At 39.7% G+C, this 19,967-nt stretch overlaps 1 protein-coding gene across 1 annotated transcript; it reads left to right on the top strand.

Annotated features, from left to right (window-relative positions):
- Positions 1-472: 472 nt before the first annotated feature.
- LOC117476989 (NACHT, LRR and PYD domains-containing protein 12-like) lies at positions 473-15,252 on the top strand. Its single transcript, XM_034123679.1, has 12 exons — positions 473-522; positions 986-1,123; positions 2,286-2,377; positions 2,561-4,346; positions 5,136-5,303; positions 6,499-6,672; positions 8,686-8,859; positions 9,899-10,072; positions 11,111-11,278; positions 12,251-12,297; positions 12,413-12,440; positions 12,540-15,252. Exons 2-11 carry the CDS (start codon positions 996-998, stop codon positions 12,424-12,426), a joined length of 2,925 nt encoding a protein of 974 aa, XP_033979570.1. The 5' UTR covers positions 473-522; positions 986-995; the 3' UTR covers positions 12,427-12,440; positions 12,540-15,252.
- Positions 15,253-19,967: the final 4,715 nt, after the last annotated feature.

Here is a 19,967-nt window from a genome sequence, read left to right as displayed (position 1 = left end):
GCTAAAAAATATGATAAAATAAAAAGTTATACAATTTACAAAATACACATCCTGTAACAGTTCTGAGGATTTAGCAGCCAGGTATATATTGCACAGTTTTTTAACTGTGCAATATATATATATACAGGGTTGGGTGAAGTGTTTTTCCCAAAATACCAAAATGCCTCATAGCCCTCTATTTAAACCCTGATTTTGGCACATCTTGTAAATTAGTTAAATGTAGCTTTGTGTTTTTATTTAAATCGCTGTTCATTGTTTGTTATATAAAGCAGATTGAATGATATCCTATGGACGCTGATGTGGGGATTTTGTGTCCTTTTGATAACTTTGTTGAGCTTGTTTTTAGCTGCATGTCTTTTTTTATCTCACTGAACAAAGTCCCTGTATGTGAACTGGTTCAGCTGATAAGGCTGGTTATGAATCAGAGGGAGGAGCTGCAGAGAGGGAGGGAAGTTGAAAGTGAAAGTAGGAAGTCAGACTGCCAGACGCCATTTTACAGCTCAACACGAGGAGAACAACAGGGTGAGTGTTAACACCAGGATCTGCTTTCCAACACATTTATTATTTACTCTGTTTTACTGGATGTCAGAAAATAACTTCTTGGTTAAAAATCTGCGTCCTAGAGTCCAATGAGACTTCTGCAAGTGTTGTACACTTTGATTATTTGCTGTTTTCTGATCCGTCAGAGTTACATAACATGTGACAGCCCAGCGCAGACAAAATGGAGAGCGGCCTGAAGTCTGACTGATTTCATGTATTTTAACTGTGTGTGTGTGTGTTGTGTGTGTTGTGTGTGTGTGTGTGTGTGTGTGTGGGGTGTGTGTGTGTGTGTGTGTGTGTGTGTGTGTGTGTGTGTGTGTGTGTGTGTGTGGTGTGTGTGTGTGTGTGTGTGTGTGTGTTGTGTGTGTGTGTGTGTGTGTGTGTGTGTGTGTGTGTGTGTGTGTGTGTGTGTGTGTGTGTGTTTGTTTACTGGTTTATCTCTCAGACTGTAGAAGATGAGTGATTTAAAAGTCGAGGCAGAGGACAAATCTTCAGTCTCCAGCTGGCGGTCTCTGATGAGTGACCGGTCTAAAGAGTGGCTTCCTCCATGGTTCAGTAATAAACCTGGACCCTCAGACACAAAGTAAGAGTTTCTACTGTAAACTGACCTGAAGAGGATCCAGTTTTTATGTAATCTAATATATTAAACTGTTCTTTAATGAAATCATGTGAGCAGTTTGCAAAGGACAAATGCAGCAGAGTAAGCTAACATTATCTAAGGATATTTCAGTATGCAATTATATTATCATTGTATCTGTGTATAAAATGGTTTTACATAGCAACAATATTGATAAATTCTGATTTAAAAACTATATATATTGTCCAAAACATTATTTACCAATTTGGGCATGTCTATGATATGTCTTTTTAAGATGTTTATTAATAATAGTGATAACCTGGTGAGCTGGTTGTGTTTAGCATTAGCAGATAAAACAGAGTTTTGTGAAATCACATGTAGAGTCAATGCAAAGACCCAGATCCGTGCCGGGCAACACGAAGGAAGTGAAGATGTTAAATTCATGTCACCTGCGTATTCGTGCAGCGTGAAACATTTCAACTTGAGTGTAAAGTTAGTGACGCTCTGTTACAAAAACCTGTCAGTGTTGAGATTGTGCTCCTGTGGTCTCTGACGGTCTGAGGGGAATCAGAGAGGAGAACAGAGCTCTACAGCAGCTCATATTCAATCAGGGTTATTCATGTTCCTGTATAAACCAGAGACTGTCTGTGGTGCTAACAATATAGTGACTGCTGGACTTATGACTTCATGAAGTTACTCTGAGTGTTGATGGAGCAGCTAATGTTAGCCTAGCTTTCATCAAACCGGTCTCATTCAGAAAAAAACATTTAAAAAGGTTTTTATGCTCGTTGTGTTGGAGACAGACCTGACAAAGCATTAACTCAGGCTTTTTACAAATCAGTATCATTCTGTTGTTATTTAGGCATCCTTTCCATATGTTTATTTCTATGAATTCACAGCAGATTCTATGCAAGTTGGGTTTATAGTGTACCAGGTTAATACAGCTGTGTGTAGATACAGGGAACATGTGCTCCTCTGGGGGATGAATCCAGACAGGATGCTCTCTGGTTTTATGATCATATGAATTGTAAGCTATCTACCTGATCACAAGGGTATATTATATAGACCTTTTTAAATATCAAACTAGAATTTGCCCCCTTGTTGTACCTTTGGTGAGAATCAGCCCCTCTGAAGTAAAGTGCTATAAAGGATGTGTTCCTCTCCACAGAGGGAAGAGGAAGAGTGGTGTTCCCCAGTGTGGAGAAAGATCCAGAACCAGAGCTGGCCTGCAGACAGCCAGTCAGACCAGCTCTGTACGAGGTAAGAGGCCGAACTCATGCAGCGTCTTATTCCTCTTCCTGGTTCATTTGTTTTTTTGATTAGGTATTCTGTTGAAGAACATAGACATTAAAATGTTTATAAAACATTTAAACTCAGTCTGTTTTTATTAGTTTTATTGTTAGATTGTCATTTTCTGATTCTCTCCTGTTCCTTCTCTTCCAGCAGATAGTGGTCTGCAGGAGGTTTTAGATGAACATAGGCTCAGTCTGAGGAGGAGATGTGAACGTGTGACTGAAGGAACTGATGAAAGTGAAACCCTCCTCAACAGCATCTTCACTGAGCTCTACATCACACAAGGCCAGAGTGAAGAGGTTAATACCCAACATGAGGTGAGGCAGCTGGAGACAGCTTCCAAGAAAGAGACCCTCCATGACACTCCAATCAATTGCCAGGACATCTTTAAAGCCTTACCTGACCAACAGACTCACATCAGAGCGGTCCTGACCAACGGAGTCGCTGGAGTTGGAAAAACCTTCTCAGTGCAGAAGTTCACTCTGGACTGGGCCGAGGGTTTGGAAAACCAAGATGTCAGTCTGGTGATCCCGCTCTCCTTCAGGGAGCTGAACCTGATCAAAGGTGAGCAGTACAGTCTTATCAGGCTGCTCCATGTTTTCCATCCAACCTTACAGAAGGTCACAGCAGAGCAGCTGGCTGTCTGTAAAGTGCTGCTCATCTTTGACGGCCTGGATGAAAGCAGACTTTCTCTGGACTTCAGAAACAATGAGGTTGTGTCTGATGTCTCTCAGCAGTCCTCAGTCAACGTGCTGCTGACAAACCTCATCAGGGGGAAGCTGCTTCCCTCGGCCCTCGTCTGGATAACTTCCAGACCTGCAGCGGCCAATCAGATCCCTCCTGAGTGTGTGGACAGGGTAACAGAAGTACGAGGCTTCACTGACGCCCAGAAGGAGGAGTACTTCAGGAGGAGATCGAGTGATGAAGACCTGTCCAGCAGAATCATCTCTCACATCAAGAGCTCCAGGAGCCTCCACATCATGTGTCTGATCCCAGTCTTCTGCTGGATCACTGCTGCAGTTCTGGACCACATGTTGACTACAGACCAGAGAGGAGAGCTGCCCCAGACCCTCACTGACATGTACTCACACTTCCTGCTGGTCCAGACCAAGAGGAAGAAGCAGAAGTATGAAGAGGGACATGAGACGAGTCCACAGCAGCTGACGGAGGCTGACAGGGAGCTTCTTCTGAAGCTGGGGAGGCTGGCGTTTGAACATCTGGAGAAAGGAAACATCATGTTCTACAAAGAAGACCTGCAGCGCTGTGGTCTTGGTGTCACCGAGGCCTTGGTGCACTCAGGAGTTTGTACAGAGATCTTCAAAAGAGAGAGTGTGATCTTCCAGAAAACAGTCTACTGCTTTGTTCATCTGAGCATTCAGGAGTTTCTGGCTGCAGTCTACATGTTGCACTGTTACACCAACAGAGACACAGCGGTACTGAAGGACTTCCTGCAGAGTGATCAGGATTGCCCATCCCTGCCTGTCTTCCTGAAGGAAGCCATGGCGAAATCCCTCAGAAGTAAAAATGGCCACCTGGACCTGTTTGTCCGCTTTCTCCACGGCCTCTCTCTGGAGTCCAACCAGAGACTGTTAGGAGGCCTGCTGGGTCACACAGACAACCATCCAGAAATCATCCAGAGAGCCATCAGCAACCTGAAGGAGATGAACAGTGATAATATCTCTCCTGACAGGACCATCAACATCTTCCACTGTCTGACAGAGATGAAGGACCTCTCAGTACATCAGGAGATCACAGAGTTCCTGAAGTCAGAGAACAGATCAGGGAAGAAACTCTCTGAGATCCACTGCTCTGCTCTGGCCTACATGCTGCAGATGTCAGAGGAGGTTCTGGATGAGTTTGACCTGACCAAGTACAACACATCAGAGGAGGGACAACTGAGACTGATGCCAGCTGTGAGGAACTGCAGGAAGGCCAAGTAAGTCCAGATGTGATTAACTTTATAAACTAATGTGGATCAGGAGTTTAATTATTCAAATAAACACTATAACATTTCTGCTGTTTAAATCTTGAGAGCAAAATAAACCAACACTGTTCTTCTATTTATTTATAATAATAGTTAAACTGAAGCGTTTCTCTCTTCATATTGAGTGATGGAGGCGACATGTCAAACACATGAAGGACTTGAGAGGTTTCTCAGCATATGATCACACCACACAGCAGGACTTACAGTTATCAGTTATTATTACTTTCTAGTAGTTTCTTTATCATTAAACACACACACGTTTTTATCACAATGTTTTAGAGTTTGAAATAAGATCTATATCATATCCCACCAATACCAGAGTTATGTCTTAATGCTCATATAGTGAGAACATCTGATGGTATTCAGTTTAAAATATTGAAACTTTATTGGTTTGTTAACTGTGTTTGTGTGCACAGTACATTTCCAGATGCTCAGAAGCCAAAACATCCATCATTCACATCTCAATATGAATTAACATTTAAATATGTACATCTCTCATATTGTCAAGTGATTTATTTAATTTCTGTCTCTTTGGTAACAGTCAGTGACAGCAGGAGCACAGACATGTGATCAGATCACACTGACAACACATTACACTCTATTATCATATATTATTATATATAAAATGGACTAACAGCAAATCTCAATCAGAACATATGTCAAATATTTGTTTCATCAAATGCTTGAGGTCATTATGTTTCCTCTTTTTTAACACATGTTGTAATATATGTGTTATTATAGACTTGCTTGCCGTGGACTCTCAGAGACTCACTGTGAAGTCGTGGCCTCGGCTCTGAAGTCTGATCCCTCCCATCTGAGAGATCTGGACCTGAGTCACAACCCTCTGCAGGGAGTGGAGCTGCTGATCTCTGGACTAAAGAGTCCAAACTGCAGACTGGAGGCTCTCAGGTCAGTTCACTGACTGAACTTCATCTGTTTGTATTTATCATTTTCTGAATTTGAAACAAATACATTTAAAGAATTGTTTCCACTGTTGCTAATGACTGCATATTGATCAGAATAACAAAGAGAAGGTGAATGTGTGAGGGAGAGTGTTTGAGCTTCCACAGTCTCACTCTGTGCTCCATGAGTCAGTGGAGATGCTGTCAGTACTGATGAGCTGTGAGGGAGATGAAGGAGTTGTTAAACATCTGATCAAAGTTAAAGTTCCAGATTATCAATGGATTGTTTCTACATCATCTCTGAGATTAAAGGTCTCCTATCATGCAGAATGCACTTTCTGATGTCTTTTCTACATCAACATGTGTCCCCGGTGTGTCCCCGGTGTGTCCCCGGTGTGTCCCCGGTGTGTCCCGGTGTGTCCCCGGTGTGTCCCCGGTGTGTCCCCGGTGTGTCCCCGGTGTGTCAGGAGACTCACAAAGTGTCAGGAAATAAACCCCTCTGTCTTTTCCTCCGTACCCACATCTCTAAAAACGGGGGAACATCGGAGCTGATCCAGATTTGCTGCGTCATGACGGCATTACTAAATTGTGGGCGGGCTTTACACCAACGGGCCAATCAGAAATGTTGCTGTCAGAAACAATGAGACGTGTTCTGGAAGTAATATGGTCTGTGTTTACATTAGCATGCTAACACTCAGAGCTAACCTGTACTGGAGAGAGCATGTGTGAAGAAGCAGGAAATAAGAAGGAACTCACCTTGTGGTAAACCTGAGAGAGAGAAAGAGTTTGAGCTCCATACTGTTTCAGAGAGAATCCTTGATGTGGTTTGGAACATGATATGGAGTTTCATCACGGCAGCATTTAGCTGAGTTTCTGCTGGTAGAATTCGGATCAGGCATTAGCTCCACCTCCTTTGTTTCTTTTTTCAAGCTAAGGACCTGAAGCTGCTCTTCTCTAACAGCTGGAACAGAGGGATATGAGGGGATTTCTAAAATGCATGATCTGTTTGGTATTTTGAGCAAAACACATCATAGACATGTTTTTTATATATTTGTATAAATCTGAGACCCATAATATATGGCTAAAAATAGCAGATAGGAGACCTTTAAAACCCTGTTTAACTCTGAACAGATTATTAAACCTGGAGTTATTTCAAACAGGAACATTGTTTTCTAAAGTTACATTATGTTCTCTTTATTCAGACTGTGGAGCTGCAGTTTGTCAGAGATCAGCTGGTCTGCTCTGATCTCAGCTCTGAAGTCCAACGCCTCCCATCTGAGAGATCTGGACCTGAGTTTCAATGCTCTGAAGGATTCAGGAGTGGAGCTGCTGATAGATCTTCTGGAGAGTCCAGACTGCAGACTGCAGACTCTCAGGTCAGTTCACTGACTCTCTGTTACTGCTGGAGATCTCATGTTTCATTAGTTATTCAACCTGATTCTTCACATAATTAACTTACATCCATAAAGTTGTAAATGTTCTTTTATTCATTCTTTCATTTGTAGGTACTAAAGTAAGAACTGCAGAGATACATGTTGACTGATTCTTAAAGGAACTGTAATAGATGTTAGTTGTTAAAACAGGGTTCCCGCGGGGTCTTAAAAAGTCTTAAAAAGTCTTAAATTTGATAATCTGAATTTAAGGCCTTAAAAAGGTCTTAAATATGACCAAAAAAATAAGAAAGGTCTTAAATATGATTTAGAAGGTCTTAAAAATGATGGGATTTGAAAGGTACTTCTGTGTTGCGATCGCGTCTGTGTTTTGGGGGAAATGTCCGGGCTGCAAAGTAACCAGTACGGTAAGAGCCTTTCAGTTCCCCCCAACAATCTGTATTGAAATAAATCAACATGGAACCAGTAATCACTAACTTTGTTTCCCCCGGCCCCTTATCGGAGAACACCCAGCTAGTAACCTAGCAACCAAGCTTCAGCAAGCGGCAGTCAGAAACTCATGTATCTTCAAATCTACTTACAAATAAATATGGGGAAGTGTAAGTTCAACCGTATTTGATTGGAAAACATCGAATTTAGTGCTTGGTTGAAACCAGTGGAGGGAACGTGTTTGAAGCCCGCTGCACCTTTTGCAAAATACATTTGCGTTTGTTTTGCTAATGTAGCGTTAGCTAGTGCAGCGTTAGCTAGTGCAGCAGCTCCCGCAACAACACCGGACCCAGACCGACGTTTGGGTCTTCGAAAGCGGAGGTGCTGTAGACGCTAAATACCGTAGTTAAACACCAATCATACAACAGCAACGATGAAAGATTGTAGCCAAGGCAGCAGAGCTCTGAATATAGCTCTTGTCACACACACACACACACACACACACACACACTAGGGCTGCCTGCTTGATTATGGCAAAAATCATAATCACCATTATGTTTGTCAATAATTGATATCACGATTATTCATTGACTTTGAAAACATCCATTTATTGAACTTTAAAACAAATAATAATTTGAATAGTATATTTTTAACTGTTGATTACCCTGAACGTATAATTCTACTGAAAAACCAATACAAAAATAAATGATAATGATTAAATAAATGATTAAATAAATAATATCAAAATAATAAATACCAATAAACAAGATCAACAAATATTTTGGTTAAGCTACTAAACATATATAAATATGATAAATAAAAATAAATGAGACACAATTAATTAGATCAAATATGTTCTAGTGCACAGTCACAACCTAGCAAAGCAAAATAATCGTTTTCTTCTATTATGTTGTTTTCGTAATTGTGGCAGGCCAAAATCGTAATTGCGATTAAAATACGATTAATTGCACAGCCCTAACACACACACACACACTTTTTGTCTAACACGCTAACACAGTTCTGGGCTGTTATGTTCAGTCATTGTTCTTATGTTGAACATGAATACATTTACTTTGTAAGTAATTATGGGACGTATTTCTTCTTTCATAGCAATTTTCCTTCATACTTTCTTGCTGTGAAATAGGTCTTAAATTCTATTCAAAGTGGTCTTAAAAAGGTCTTAAAAAGTCTTAAATTTGAGTTGGCGAAACCTGCAGGAACCCTGTAAAAGTAAATATATGTTTTTAATATTTAGTAAACGATAACGTCTGAATAAAGTTCATCTGAAAGGCAAAGCAAGTTTATTTATATAGCACCTTTCAACACAAGGCAATTCAAGGTGCTTTACAAAAATGAAAGACATTCAGACAAAGCCATTTAAAAACAGTCATTAAAAAGAAAAGATAATAAAAGAAACATTAACAGAAAAAATACATGAATAAAAAGTAATATTAGGATAAAGTTAACTTTCTGAAGAAGACACATGTTTTTGTTCCCATTCATTTCAATGTTGAGTAACACATCTGATTATAAACTGATTTGTATCCTCATCATGTTTTCTTTATTCAGACTGAGGGGCTGCAGTTTGTCAGAGATCAGCTGTTCTGCTCTGGCCTCAGCTCTGAAGTCCAACGCCTCCCATCTGAGAGTTCTGGACCTGAGTTTCAACGCTCTGAAGGATTCAGATGTGAAGCTGCTGATAGATCTTCTGGAGAGTCCAGACTGCAGACTGCAGACTCTCAAGTCAGTTCACTGACTCTCTGTTACTGCTGGAGATCTCATGTTTCATTAGTTATTCAACCTGATTCTTCACGTAATTAACTTACATCCATTAAGTTGTAAATGTTCTTTTATTCATACTCTCATTTGTAGGTACTAAAGTAAGAACTGCAGAGATACATGTTGACTAGGGCTGTGCGATTATGGCAAAAATCATAATCACGATTATTTGGGTCAATAATTGATATCACGATTATTAAATACGATTATTCATTGACTTTGAAAAAATCAATTTATTGAACTTTAAAACAAATACAAATAATAATTTGAACAGTATATTTATAACTGTTGATTTCCCTGAACGTATAATTCAACTGAAAAACCAATACAAAAATAAATAAATAAGATAAATTTAAATAAATAATATCAAAATAATAAATACCAATAAACAAGATCAACACATATTTTGGAGCGCACTTCCCCAAGCTACTAAACATATATAAATATGATAAATACAAATAAATGAGACCAAAATTAATTAGATCAAATATGTTGCAGTGCACAGTCACAACCTAGCAAAGCAAAATAATAGTTTTTTTCGATTATGTTGTTTTCATAATTGTGGCAGGCCAAAATCGTAATTGCGATTAAAATACGATTAATTGCACAGCCCTAATGTTGACTGATACTTAAAGGAACTGTAATAGATGTTAGTTGTTAAAAGTAAATCTATGTTTTTAATATTTAGTAAACGATAACGTCTGAATAAAGTTCATCTGAAAGGCAAAGCAAGTTTATTTATATAGCACCTTTCAACACAAGGCAATTCAAGGTGCTTTACAAAAAATGAAAGACATTCAGACAAAGCCATTTAAAAACAGTCATTAAAAAGAAAAGATAATAAAAGAAACATTAACAGAAAAAATACATGAATAAAAAGTAATAATAGGATAAAGTTAACTTTCTGAAGAAGACACATGTTTTTGTTCCCATTCATTTCAATGTTGAGTAACACATCTGATTATAAACTGATTTGTATCCTCATCATGTTTTCTTTATTCAGACTGGGGTGCTGCAGGTTGTCAGAGATCAGCTGTTCTGCTCTGATCTCAGCTCTGAAGTCCAACGCCTCCCATCTGAGAGTTCTGGACCTGAGTTTCAACGCTCTGCAGGATTCAGATGTGAAGCTGCTGATAGATCTTCTGGAGAGTCCAGACTGCAGACTGCAGACTCTCAGGTCAGTTCACTGACTCTCTGTTACTGCTGGAGATCTCATGTTTCATTAGTTATTCAACCTGATTCTTCACGTAATTAACTTACATCCATTAAGTTGTAAATGTTCTTTTATTCATACTCTCATTTGTAGGTACTAAAGTAAGAACTGCAGAGATACATGTTGACTAGGGCTGTGCGATTATGGCAAAAATCATAATCACGATTATTTGGGTCAATAATTGATATCACGATTATTAAATACGATTATTCATTGACTTTGAAAAAATCAATTTATTGAACTTTAAAACAAATACAAATAATAATTTGAACAGTATATTTATAACTGTTGATTTCCCTGAACGTATAATTCAACTGAAAAACCAATACAAAAATAAATAAATAAGATAAATTTAAATAAATAATATCAAAATAATAAATACCAATAAACAAGATCAACAAATATTTTGGAGCGCACTTCCCCAAGCTACTAAACATATATAAATATGATAAATACAAATAAATGAGACCAATATTAATTAGATCAAATATGTTGCAGTGCACTGTCACAACCTAGCAAAGCAAAATAATAGTTCTTTTCGATTATGTTGTTTTCATAATTGTGGCAGGCCAAAATCGTAATTGCGATTAAAATACGATTAATTGCACAGCCCTAATGTTGACTGATACTTAAAGGAACTGTAATAGATGTTAGTTGTTAAAAGTAAATCTATGTTTTTAATATTTAGTAAACGATAACGTCTGAATAAAGTTCATCTGAAAGGCAAAGCAAGTTTATTTATATAGCACCTTTCAACACAAGGCAATTCAAGGTGCTTTACAAAAATGAAAGACATTCAGACAAAGCCATTTAAAAACAGTCATTAAAAAGAAAAGATAATAAAAGAAACATTAACAGAAAAAATACATGAATAAAAAGTAATATTAGGATAAAGTTAACTTTCTGAAGAAGACACATGTTTTTGTTCCCATTCATTTCAATGTTGAGTAACACATCTGATTATAAACTGATTTGTATCCTCATCATGTTTTCTTTATTCAGACTGGGGGGCTGCAGGTTGTCAGAGATCAGCTGTTCTGCTCTGACCTCAGCTCTGAAGTCCAACATCCATCTGAGAGAGCTGAACCTGAGTCTCAACGCTCTGAAGGATTCAGAGAAGCTGCTGAGAGATCTTCTGGAGAGTCCAGACTGCAGACTGGAGACTCTCAGGTCAGTAAGGGGTCTCTGCTGGTTCAGCAGTATTGTATGAACCACAGGGAGGTGTTTCTCTCACTGGGGAAACAGATCAGTGATGTTACCCACTGACTGCAGGCTCTTTCATTCTTCCATCAACTATAGAAGGCCAGCTGGAAATGCAAAGCCACACTTTAGTAATCAACTCTCTAACAGACATATGGGGTTTTACAGAAGAGTGGGAAAGGTAGTCTGTTCTTATGGGATGTTTTTAGTTTCTAGACAAGGGGTGTCCAAACTGCGGCCCGGGGGCCAAATGCGGCCCTCTGCAAATTCTGAAAGTATAATGAAATATGGCCCACAGATGAAACTTGTGCTTGTCTTGTATTGTACTTCTTAAATATATATGTACACATATATTACACAGTAGTATTCATGTGTTAATAAGAGCCCACCTTTAAAATAAATTCAGTCAATTAAAGCTGAAAACATTTCCTAACAAATCTAACTTGATAAGTAAAAAGCCCAATAACTTATTTTTATAACAAGCGTGAAATAAACCCTTCATATTTCCTGTAACTATAATCAATCTGAAGCTCCTGTTTAAAGGAATGAGCTGCTGACAGAATAAAGTGAACCCTCTGGAGAGCTGGGAGCTGTTTTGTTTCTTAAAGCATCTTCAAGTAACAAGCATCCTTTACCTTCATTTGATTGAGTTTCCTGACTTATAACTGAACTCATGAGGCAGTAAACCTCTAGAGAGCGGCCCAGACCTTTATATATTTTTCTGTATGTGGCCCTCGGTGAAAAGGTTTGGACCCCCCTGTTCTAGACCAATGACTGGTTACTTCCTGTCATGCAGCTGAGAGCTGTGGCAGGCAGTCGTAGTGTTTGCAGAGAAGATATGATGGGATGTAAAGCATGAGATCAGGACTCTGAAGCTGACTCAAAGAACTAACACTTATTTTAACTGGATCTAAAACTGTTGGATTGTGTTCATCCCTACAGGATCAGATGGGGTGAAGAGCCGATGAGAGCCACGATCCAGAAGACCTGTGAGTACTGAAACCATATCCTCCATTCATCAAGATATGAAACTCTTTAATGGAGCGTGACCTCAGAGGAAAACTACACTCTTCTTTCTCTCTCTCTCTCTCCTTCTCCTCTCAGGTGACAGGAAGTGAAGACACACAGAAAGGTGAGAGGTCGTACCGTGTGAAGTTTATTTATTGAGGTTTCAACACGTTTTTCTGGTGTTCCAGACAAATCTGCAAACTCAGGTTTTATTTGTTCTCAGTGTATTCATCACGGGGCGAGTTTGAGACGTGAAGAGGAGCGTGGAGGCATTTTGGAAAATAAAGAAGAAGGCTGCAGCTGATGAGAGACTTCCTGTTGGCTCTCCTCAATATCAAATGAACAAAAACAATCAATTGTACTTAAAGCTTTTCTTAAGAAGACAGATGTGTTGCACATACACCTGCTGCTACCTACCACCACCTCCCACCCATCCCGGCACCAAAGAGGAGACTCCATCGACCCCAGATACCCCAACTCACTCTTCTTCAGGTTAGCTTGGAGCCCCGCCTTTACCTGCCCCAACATCTCACTTTGAACAATGTAGTCATCCAGATATCTGCATACTGAGAGTGGGACGCAGGACCCGGTCCATGAGCTGCTGGAAGGGGGTCCACTGGACTGGAGGGGCTCTTGGATCTGGTGATGCCTTGCTCTTCCTGAAAGGGGAGGACACCTATCTGCCATAGTTTCTCCACCTGACGACTGAGTTCGGCATCGGGGGTTCCAGTTGGGGTGAAGAGACTCTGGGGGGCATCCGATGGCTCCTGAATAGGGGGGCCCTTGGAGTGTCCAACCTAATGATAAGAATAATAATAATGCATTTTATTTGTAAAGCACCTTTCATTGCTAAAAGTCATCTCAAGTTTAAAAAAAGGCTTTTTAGGCCCTTCTTAAAGGAGTCAGTGGTCTGTGGAGTCCTCAGTTTGTCTGGGAGGGAATTCCACAGGTAAACAGAAAGCCCCCCCATGGTGCAGAGTTTGGTCCTGGGGGGGGAAGCAGATGGTTGGTTGTAGAATGGAGGTTGCGTGTGGAGGTTTGTGAGGAGAGTAGTTCCTTGAGGTATGAAGGAGCGTTCCCGTGGATGCTCTGATGGGTGAGGAGTGAGATCTTGTATTTGAACCTAGCTGGAGGGCTATTGGTGCCCCCTGTGGACCCAAAGAGACTCTTTTGGTTGGGGTAATGAGGTGAAAGTTATCTGCACCTATTAGTAGGAGAGGCTGCACTTTGGAAATGAGGGAAGGGGAAGGCCTTGTAGGCGGAGATAGTGTTTCTTGAGTTCATCCACAGGATAACTCTAGTCCACAAGTGAAAGTCTGTCAGAGGTGAATGTGTCTTTGAGGAGGAATGTTTTCTTGGGATTGAAAGAGGGTGATATCTCAAAGGTCACTGAGGCTCCATTTCAGAATAATATATATGATATGTTTTATAATGATTGATCATGAAAGTGTTCTCAAAGCTGGTAAAGGTGCAGCTAGTTTGAATGACTTTGTATACTGCAGGGTAGCTTGTGAATTTACTCCAGGTGGAACTAAAGTCTGATTTAACACTTGATTATATTTCACATCATTCATCCACATCTGTGAAGTAACTAAAGGGATTAAATACATGTAGTGGACGAAAAGTACACCATGTACCTCTGAACTGTAGTGGAGTAGAAGTAGTACACAGTTGCATAAAAAGAAAATTAAGCTTCATCTCCAAGCCCAATGGCCTTGGAAGAGCTGCTAAGGAAAAGGAAAGACATCTGGAGACTTTGGAGAGACAGCTAACGGACAAACTCAAGGAACTGAAAGACCCTCCCTAATAGGCCGTATGCTGTTTAGCCTTACCTTGAATGATTCAGTGCAGTGTTCTGTGCAGGGTTTCTGTTTGCTTTTTCAACTCAAGGAGCTCAAAGACTGATTGAAAGTTGATTTGATTTGCATAATTTCTGATTTCTGATTAAATGTGAAGGAAAATTCACCTTTGAGTTGATACAGTATATGTGTGCATATAATGCACCCTTTGGCCTAACCTGGGAGAGCCTTATGTTCACTGCCAACCTAAGGACCTCCAACATGTTAATAAAGAATTGATTGAAAAGTTATTTGACTGATTGATGTATATTGGCTCAGCCAGGTTATATGGGATGCAGTCTACTTACAGATGGGTCACTCATTTTGAAATATTACACTTTGTTTTATTTTTCTTTAATTTTTCATCCTCATGTAGAATGCTATCACGCTATTGGTTGTTTATAGCATAAAGAACATCTGATTTAATGTGAGGTAGGGAAATAATCATTTGAGGATAAGTATGTGTCATCTCTCGCAAATTATGTTAGTTTAGTTAAGTGTTTTTGTCTTTGTCTTGTGATTTTCACCTTTATTTTTGAATAGTAACATTCCCTCTCGTTTCAGATACTCTGACCTCCCTTCCTGGTGTGTCTCCCACTCCTGTGATTGTCGACCCCGCCCCTGATTGTTTCCCCATTACCTGGTGTATTTATTGTCCTCGTCTCCCTTTGTCCTGTGCCAGTTCGTTTCGTTCCTTGTGACAAACAACCAGCCTTATCAATCCAGGATTACCCCCAAGCAGAGCTTCGAGCCACGTCTTATTTAAGTATTTTTGTTGTTCATGCTCCTAGTGTTTTTTCCTCTTTAAGAGTGATTTTGTTTTTTGTACCACTATAGTTGAGCTTTGGTTTGAATAAAACCTTTTTTTTGTTAAATCCTGTGTGAGTTGTGCATTTGAGTTCATACCCGTTTAATCAGTCGTAACAGTATGTGTATTTAAATATGTAATTTACAACAGCTGTAAGATGCTTGATAAGCTTGATATGCACCTTGAAAAAGTGCTTGAATTTGACTTTGGAAAAGGTGTAAGAACCTGAATTGAGTTCATGTTTGTTCTAATAAACTGGTTTCAATGGATTAAACCCAAATTGGCAGAAACAAGAAATCGTCTCATATTTTCACATATTTTGTTCATATACTAACATTTATTGGCAAGAACTGACCTTGTCTTGTGAGAACTGAATGTAGAAGTATTTATAAAGTTGGGTTTTTAAGTTAGGGTCAAATACAGTTTTTAGAATATAACATTCAGTTTCAAATTCATTGGAATTATGAGTTTTGTTTACAGCGTTAGCGCCAAATTAATGACATTACAAAAACAGCTCCAAACAAGGCTCACTTACCGTTTCACAGAGTTACAGAACCTCAGGTTATTGGAAACCACTTAAATTCTAATAAATTAAATAAATGTCGTGCTATTCCGACTGTGATTTGTACACAGTGTAAATATATCAATGAAAACCTTATAGGTCACAGGCTCCTCCAACTGTGCAACACAATAAAACAGATAGAAAAGTACAAGGAGAGTCTATATACAAGTAATTGGAATATGATATATTAGATAAATAATGTGTAAGTTGCAGAGATGGCAAAAGTACACACATCCTTTACTCAAGTAGAAGTACAGATACTCGTGTTTAAAAATACTCTGGTGAAAGTAGAAGTACTGACTAAACTTCTTTACTCAAGTCAAAGTAAAGAGGGCTTTGAAATGTACTTCAGTAAAAAGTACCCATAACTAGCAGCTGTTTTAAAGAGTACCTGACCTCCCTTTATATTAATAGAACAATAATGTCATTGTTAGCTAATGAATGTTTCCATGCTGAACAACGGCAACATGACAACGTTTTCATTGGTCCCTCTTCTTTAGAGAAGACCAGGAAATGATGGATACACGGATCGTGTTCAAATCAATAGGCACGCAATGACTCTAAATAATAATGATCACGCCACCAAACACATTGTGTCCTTGGGCAAGACACTTCACCTGAACTTGCTCCTGTGGGTATTGTCCACAGTAGATGACCATTACATGTATGTGTAATGTGTATTTGTAAAGCGCTTTGAGATTCATTGATAAAGCACTATAATAAATATAAGGAGTACATTCAAACTAAAGGAACCAGCCTGTTTGGAAAATGTAAGAAGTAGAAAGTACAGGTATTTGGGTTCAACATGTAAGAAGTAGAAAGTACAGGTATTTGGGTTCAACATGTAAGAAGTAGAAAGTACAGGTATTTGGGTTCAACATGTAAGAAGTAGAAAGTACAGGTATTTGTGTTCAACATGTAAGAAGTAGAAAGTACAGGTATTTGTGTTCAACATGTAAGAAGTAGAAAGTACAGGTATTTGGGTTCAACATGTAAGAAGTAGAAAGTACAGGTATTTGAGTTCAACATGTAAGAAGTCAAAGTAAAAAGTCGTCAGAAAAATAAGTAGTGGAGTAAAGTACTGATACCAGAAACATTACCTTAAAGGGGACCTATCATGCAAAATGCACTTGTGCACGTCTTTTATACATGAATATGTGTCCCCGGTGTTCCAGGGAACTCACCAAGTGTCAGAAAACACAACCCTCTCTATTTTCCTCCATACCCAAATCTCTAAAAAAGGGGCTGCAACGGATCTGATAAAAACTGATCCAGATTTGAACACTGTCCTGACGTCAGGACGGTGGCGCTACGGCTATTGGGCCAACTCCACCAATCAGGAGGAGACAGCCACGGCCATTGCCGTTCGAAAGCGCTGGAGACGCTGCAGTACATATGCCAGGCCAGTAGATGGTGCTGTTCTCACTGAATCCGCCCAGAGCTAGAAATTGTCAAATTGAGCAAAATGAGGCATGGCTGAAATGCATGATCTGTTTGGTATTTTGAAAAAAAAAAAGTATAAATATGCCTTATATAGGTATGGTCCTACACTATATTATTCAAATATAGCATGATAGGTCCACTTCAAGTACAGTAACGAGGTATTTGTACTCCACTACTTCCCACCTCTGTTAAGTTGCAGACAGATGAATGTTCTTTCAACAGTTCAGGTGTTTAACAGTCAGTCATATCAGCCCAAATTCTTGCCTAACGTGCCAAAGATAAAGGTGTCTGGTATTAGGACAGCGTGCCCACAGGCAGATTGTGTTATTAAGCTTTGACCTGCCCCACTAATCCCAGTCAGGTCACACCTCATCATCTACTGGGGCTACTGGGCACACCTTTATATAGAAACACCTGAAGCAGAGGTGAGATCTGATGGAGACCAAGACTACTGCAACGTCACACTAAATGTAGACAGTAACTTAATCTGTTTTATTTACTTTAAAGGGATCATATTGCTCCCGCTAAGAAATAAATAATCTGTTCCAAAACAGCTGGAATTGTGACAACAACAACAACAACATTTCAAATGATGTTTTAAATGATGGCAGCACTGACCAAGCCCCCAGGAAGTGCTCCGGACTCTGAGGAAAATATTCATTGTGGCCAAACGGCGGTACTACAACTTCCGTATCAGTCTGTGACGTCACTGGGCCCAGAAATACTTTTTCCCATTGACTAACATTGGGAAAGAGACTTCTGTAAATCCGCGGATCATTTTTTAAAAACTAAATAAACTATCCAGCACGAACACTTGTATAGCCCTTATTAGAATCATTAGGTCCTTAAAGTTGAACTAAAAGCTGAATCCAGATTTATTTTCTCTCTCCATTCATTCTACTGAGCCGTGAGAGGGAGATCGGGGGCGGGGCTTAATGACTGGAGGCAGGGCTTAAGGGGAAACTCAACTCTGCTCTATAGAGTGCCACAGTGACGCGTCCTAAAACCCGGAAGTAAATTCCTTCCGGTTCCTTCGACAAAAAAGCAATGCAATTTCTCCATAGGATTTAGGAAAATAGCTGGAAATAAGGTCTGTGGTTGAGACACATTTAAGAGACGGATCACGTTTTGTTCAGTCGGATAATCTCCACATGTCTACCCTACTTTTATCATTTTATAATCATAAATCTAGTCGCCAGAAGCAAAATGCTAACGTTATGCTATACACGAACTACAGCAGGGTCGCACGACTTCAACGTCACGCCAACTTAAGATCCATATTCAAACATACAGATTCTAAATGGAACAAGTTGAAGCGTTTGTTTGAACAGTTTGCAGGAGGCAGGTACTTGCTTTCAAGCAGAACAGGGCAAACAAACTTAGCGGGAGTGTTTACGTGTTCGGCGTAATGACGTACAACAGCCTCGACAACTTCTGTAGTCCTATTCAGCCACTTGGTAACAACCATCGTTTTTCAGACTCGTCAACTCTTCAGAAATCCCCAGTGGGGTCACTGCTGATGGATTTCATGTCGTAGAACAAAACATGATCCGTCTCTTCAATGTGTCTCAACCACAGACCTTATTTCCAGATATTTTCCTAAACCCTATGGAGAAAATGCATTGCTTTTTTGTCGAAGGAACCGGAAGTGGTAAAATGCTAACTTACTTCCGGGTTTTAGGACGCGTCACTTCACCACTCTATAAGCTACGTACGGGTATACTTCTGCTCTGACAGCAAGGCATGATGGGTAATTTGTGACGTTTTGCTCTCGAAAATGTCAGGCCATTTTGTCCTCATGAGCCAATGAGCAGCTCTCATAGAAAAGAATGAGACCTCCGACGCTGTATCCAGTTCTTATTAAACATCCATGGCACTGATCTACTGTTCCCTTTAGTGTTTACTTCCTCTCTGTCTTCTTCTACTGTTCCCTTTAGTGTTTACTTCCTGTCTTCTTCTAGTGTTCCCTTTAGTGTTTACTTCCTGTCTTCTTCTAGTGTTCCCTTTAGTGTTTACTTCCTGTCTTCTTCTAGTGTTCCCTTTAGTGTCTACTTCCGCTCTGTCTTCTTCTAGTGTTCCCTTTAGTGTTTACTTCCTGTCTTCTTCTAGTGTTCCCTTTAGTGTTTACTTCCTGTCTTCTTCTAGTGTTCCCTTTAGTGTTTACTTCCTGTCTTCTTCTAGTGTTCCCTTTAGTGTTTACTTCCTGTCTTCTTCTAGTGTTCCCTTTAGTGTTTACTTCCTGTCTTCTTCTAGTGTTCCCTTTAGTGTTTACTTCCTGTCTTCTTCTACTGTTCCCTTTAGTGTTTACTTCCTGTCTGTCTTCTTCTAGTGTTCCCTTTAGTGTTTACTTCCTCTCTGTCTTCTTCTAGTGTTCCCTTTAGTGTTTACTTCCTCTCTGTCTTCTTCTAGTGTTCCCTTTAGTGTTTACTTCCTGTCTTCTTCTAGTGTTCCCTTTAGTGTTTACTTCCTCTCTGTCTTCTTCTAGTGTTCCCTTTAGTGTTTACTTCCTGTCTTCTTCTAGTGTTCCCTTTAGTGTTTACTTCCTGTCTTCTTTTAGTGTTCCCTTTAGTGCTTACTTCCTGTCTTCTTCTAGTGTTCCCTTTAGTGCTTACTTCCTGTCTTCTTCTAGTGTTCCCTTTAGTGCTTACTTCCTGTCTTCTTCTAGTGTTCCCTTTAGTGCTTACTTCCTGTCTTCTTCTAGTGTTCCCTTTAGTGCTTACTTCCTGTCTTCTTTTAGTGTTCCCTTTAGTGCTTACTTCCTGTCTTATTCTAGTGTTCCCTTTAGTGCTTACTTCCTGTCTTCTTCTAGTGTTCCCTTTAGTGCTTACTTCCTGTCTTCTTCTAGTGTTCCCTTTAGTGTTTACTTCCTGTCTTCTTCTAGTGTTCCCTTTAGTGTTTACTTCCTGTCTTCTTCTAGTGTTCCCTTTAGTGCTTACTTCCTGTCTTCTTCTAGTGTTCCCTTTAGTGTTTACTTCCTGTCTTCTTCTAGTGTTCCCTTTA

This window comes from Trematomus bernacchii, unplaced genomic scaffold, assembly GCF_902827165.1.
Source record: "Trematomus bernacchii unplaced genomic scaffold, fTreBer1.1, whole genome shotgun sequence".
Taxonomy (NCBI): Eukaryota; Metazoa; Chordata; class Actinopteri; order Perciformes; family Nototheniidae; genus Trematomus; species Trematomus bernacchii.
The sequence above is the reverse complement of the archived record's forward strand: the minus strand, read 5'-3'. Positions and strand labels throughout refer to the sequence as shown.

What these genes read in the sequence shown, in the direction of transcription:
- LOC117476989 (XM_034123679.1), top strand. Translation starts at nt 996, where the DNA reads ATGAGTGATTTAAAAGTCGAGGCAGAGGACAAATCTTCAGTCTCCAGC. An exon ending in AGGAACTGCAGGAAGGCCAA is followed by an intron (nt 4,347 to 5,135) that starts GTAAGTCCAGAT and finishes GTGTTATTATAG; the next exon opens with ACTTGCTTGCCGTGGACTCT. An exon ending in TGCAGACTGGAGACTCTCAG is followed by an intron (nt 11,279 to 12,250) that starts GTCAGTAAGGGG and finishes TCATCCCTACAG; the next exon opens with GATCAGATGGGGTGAAGAGC.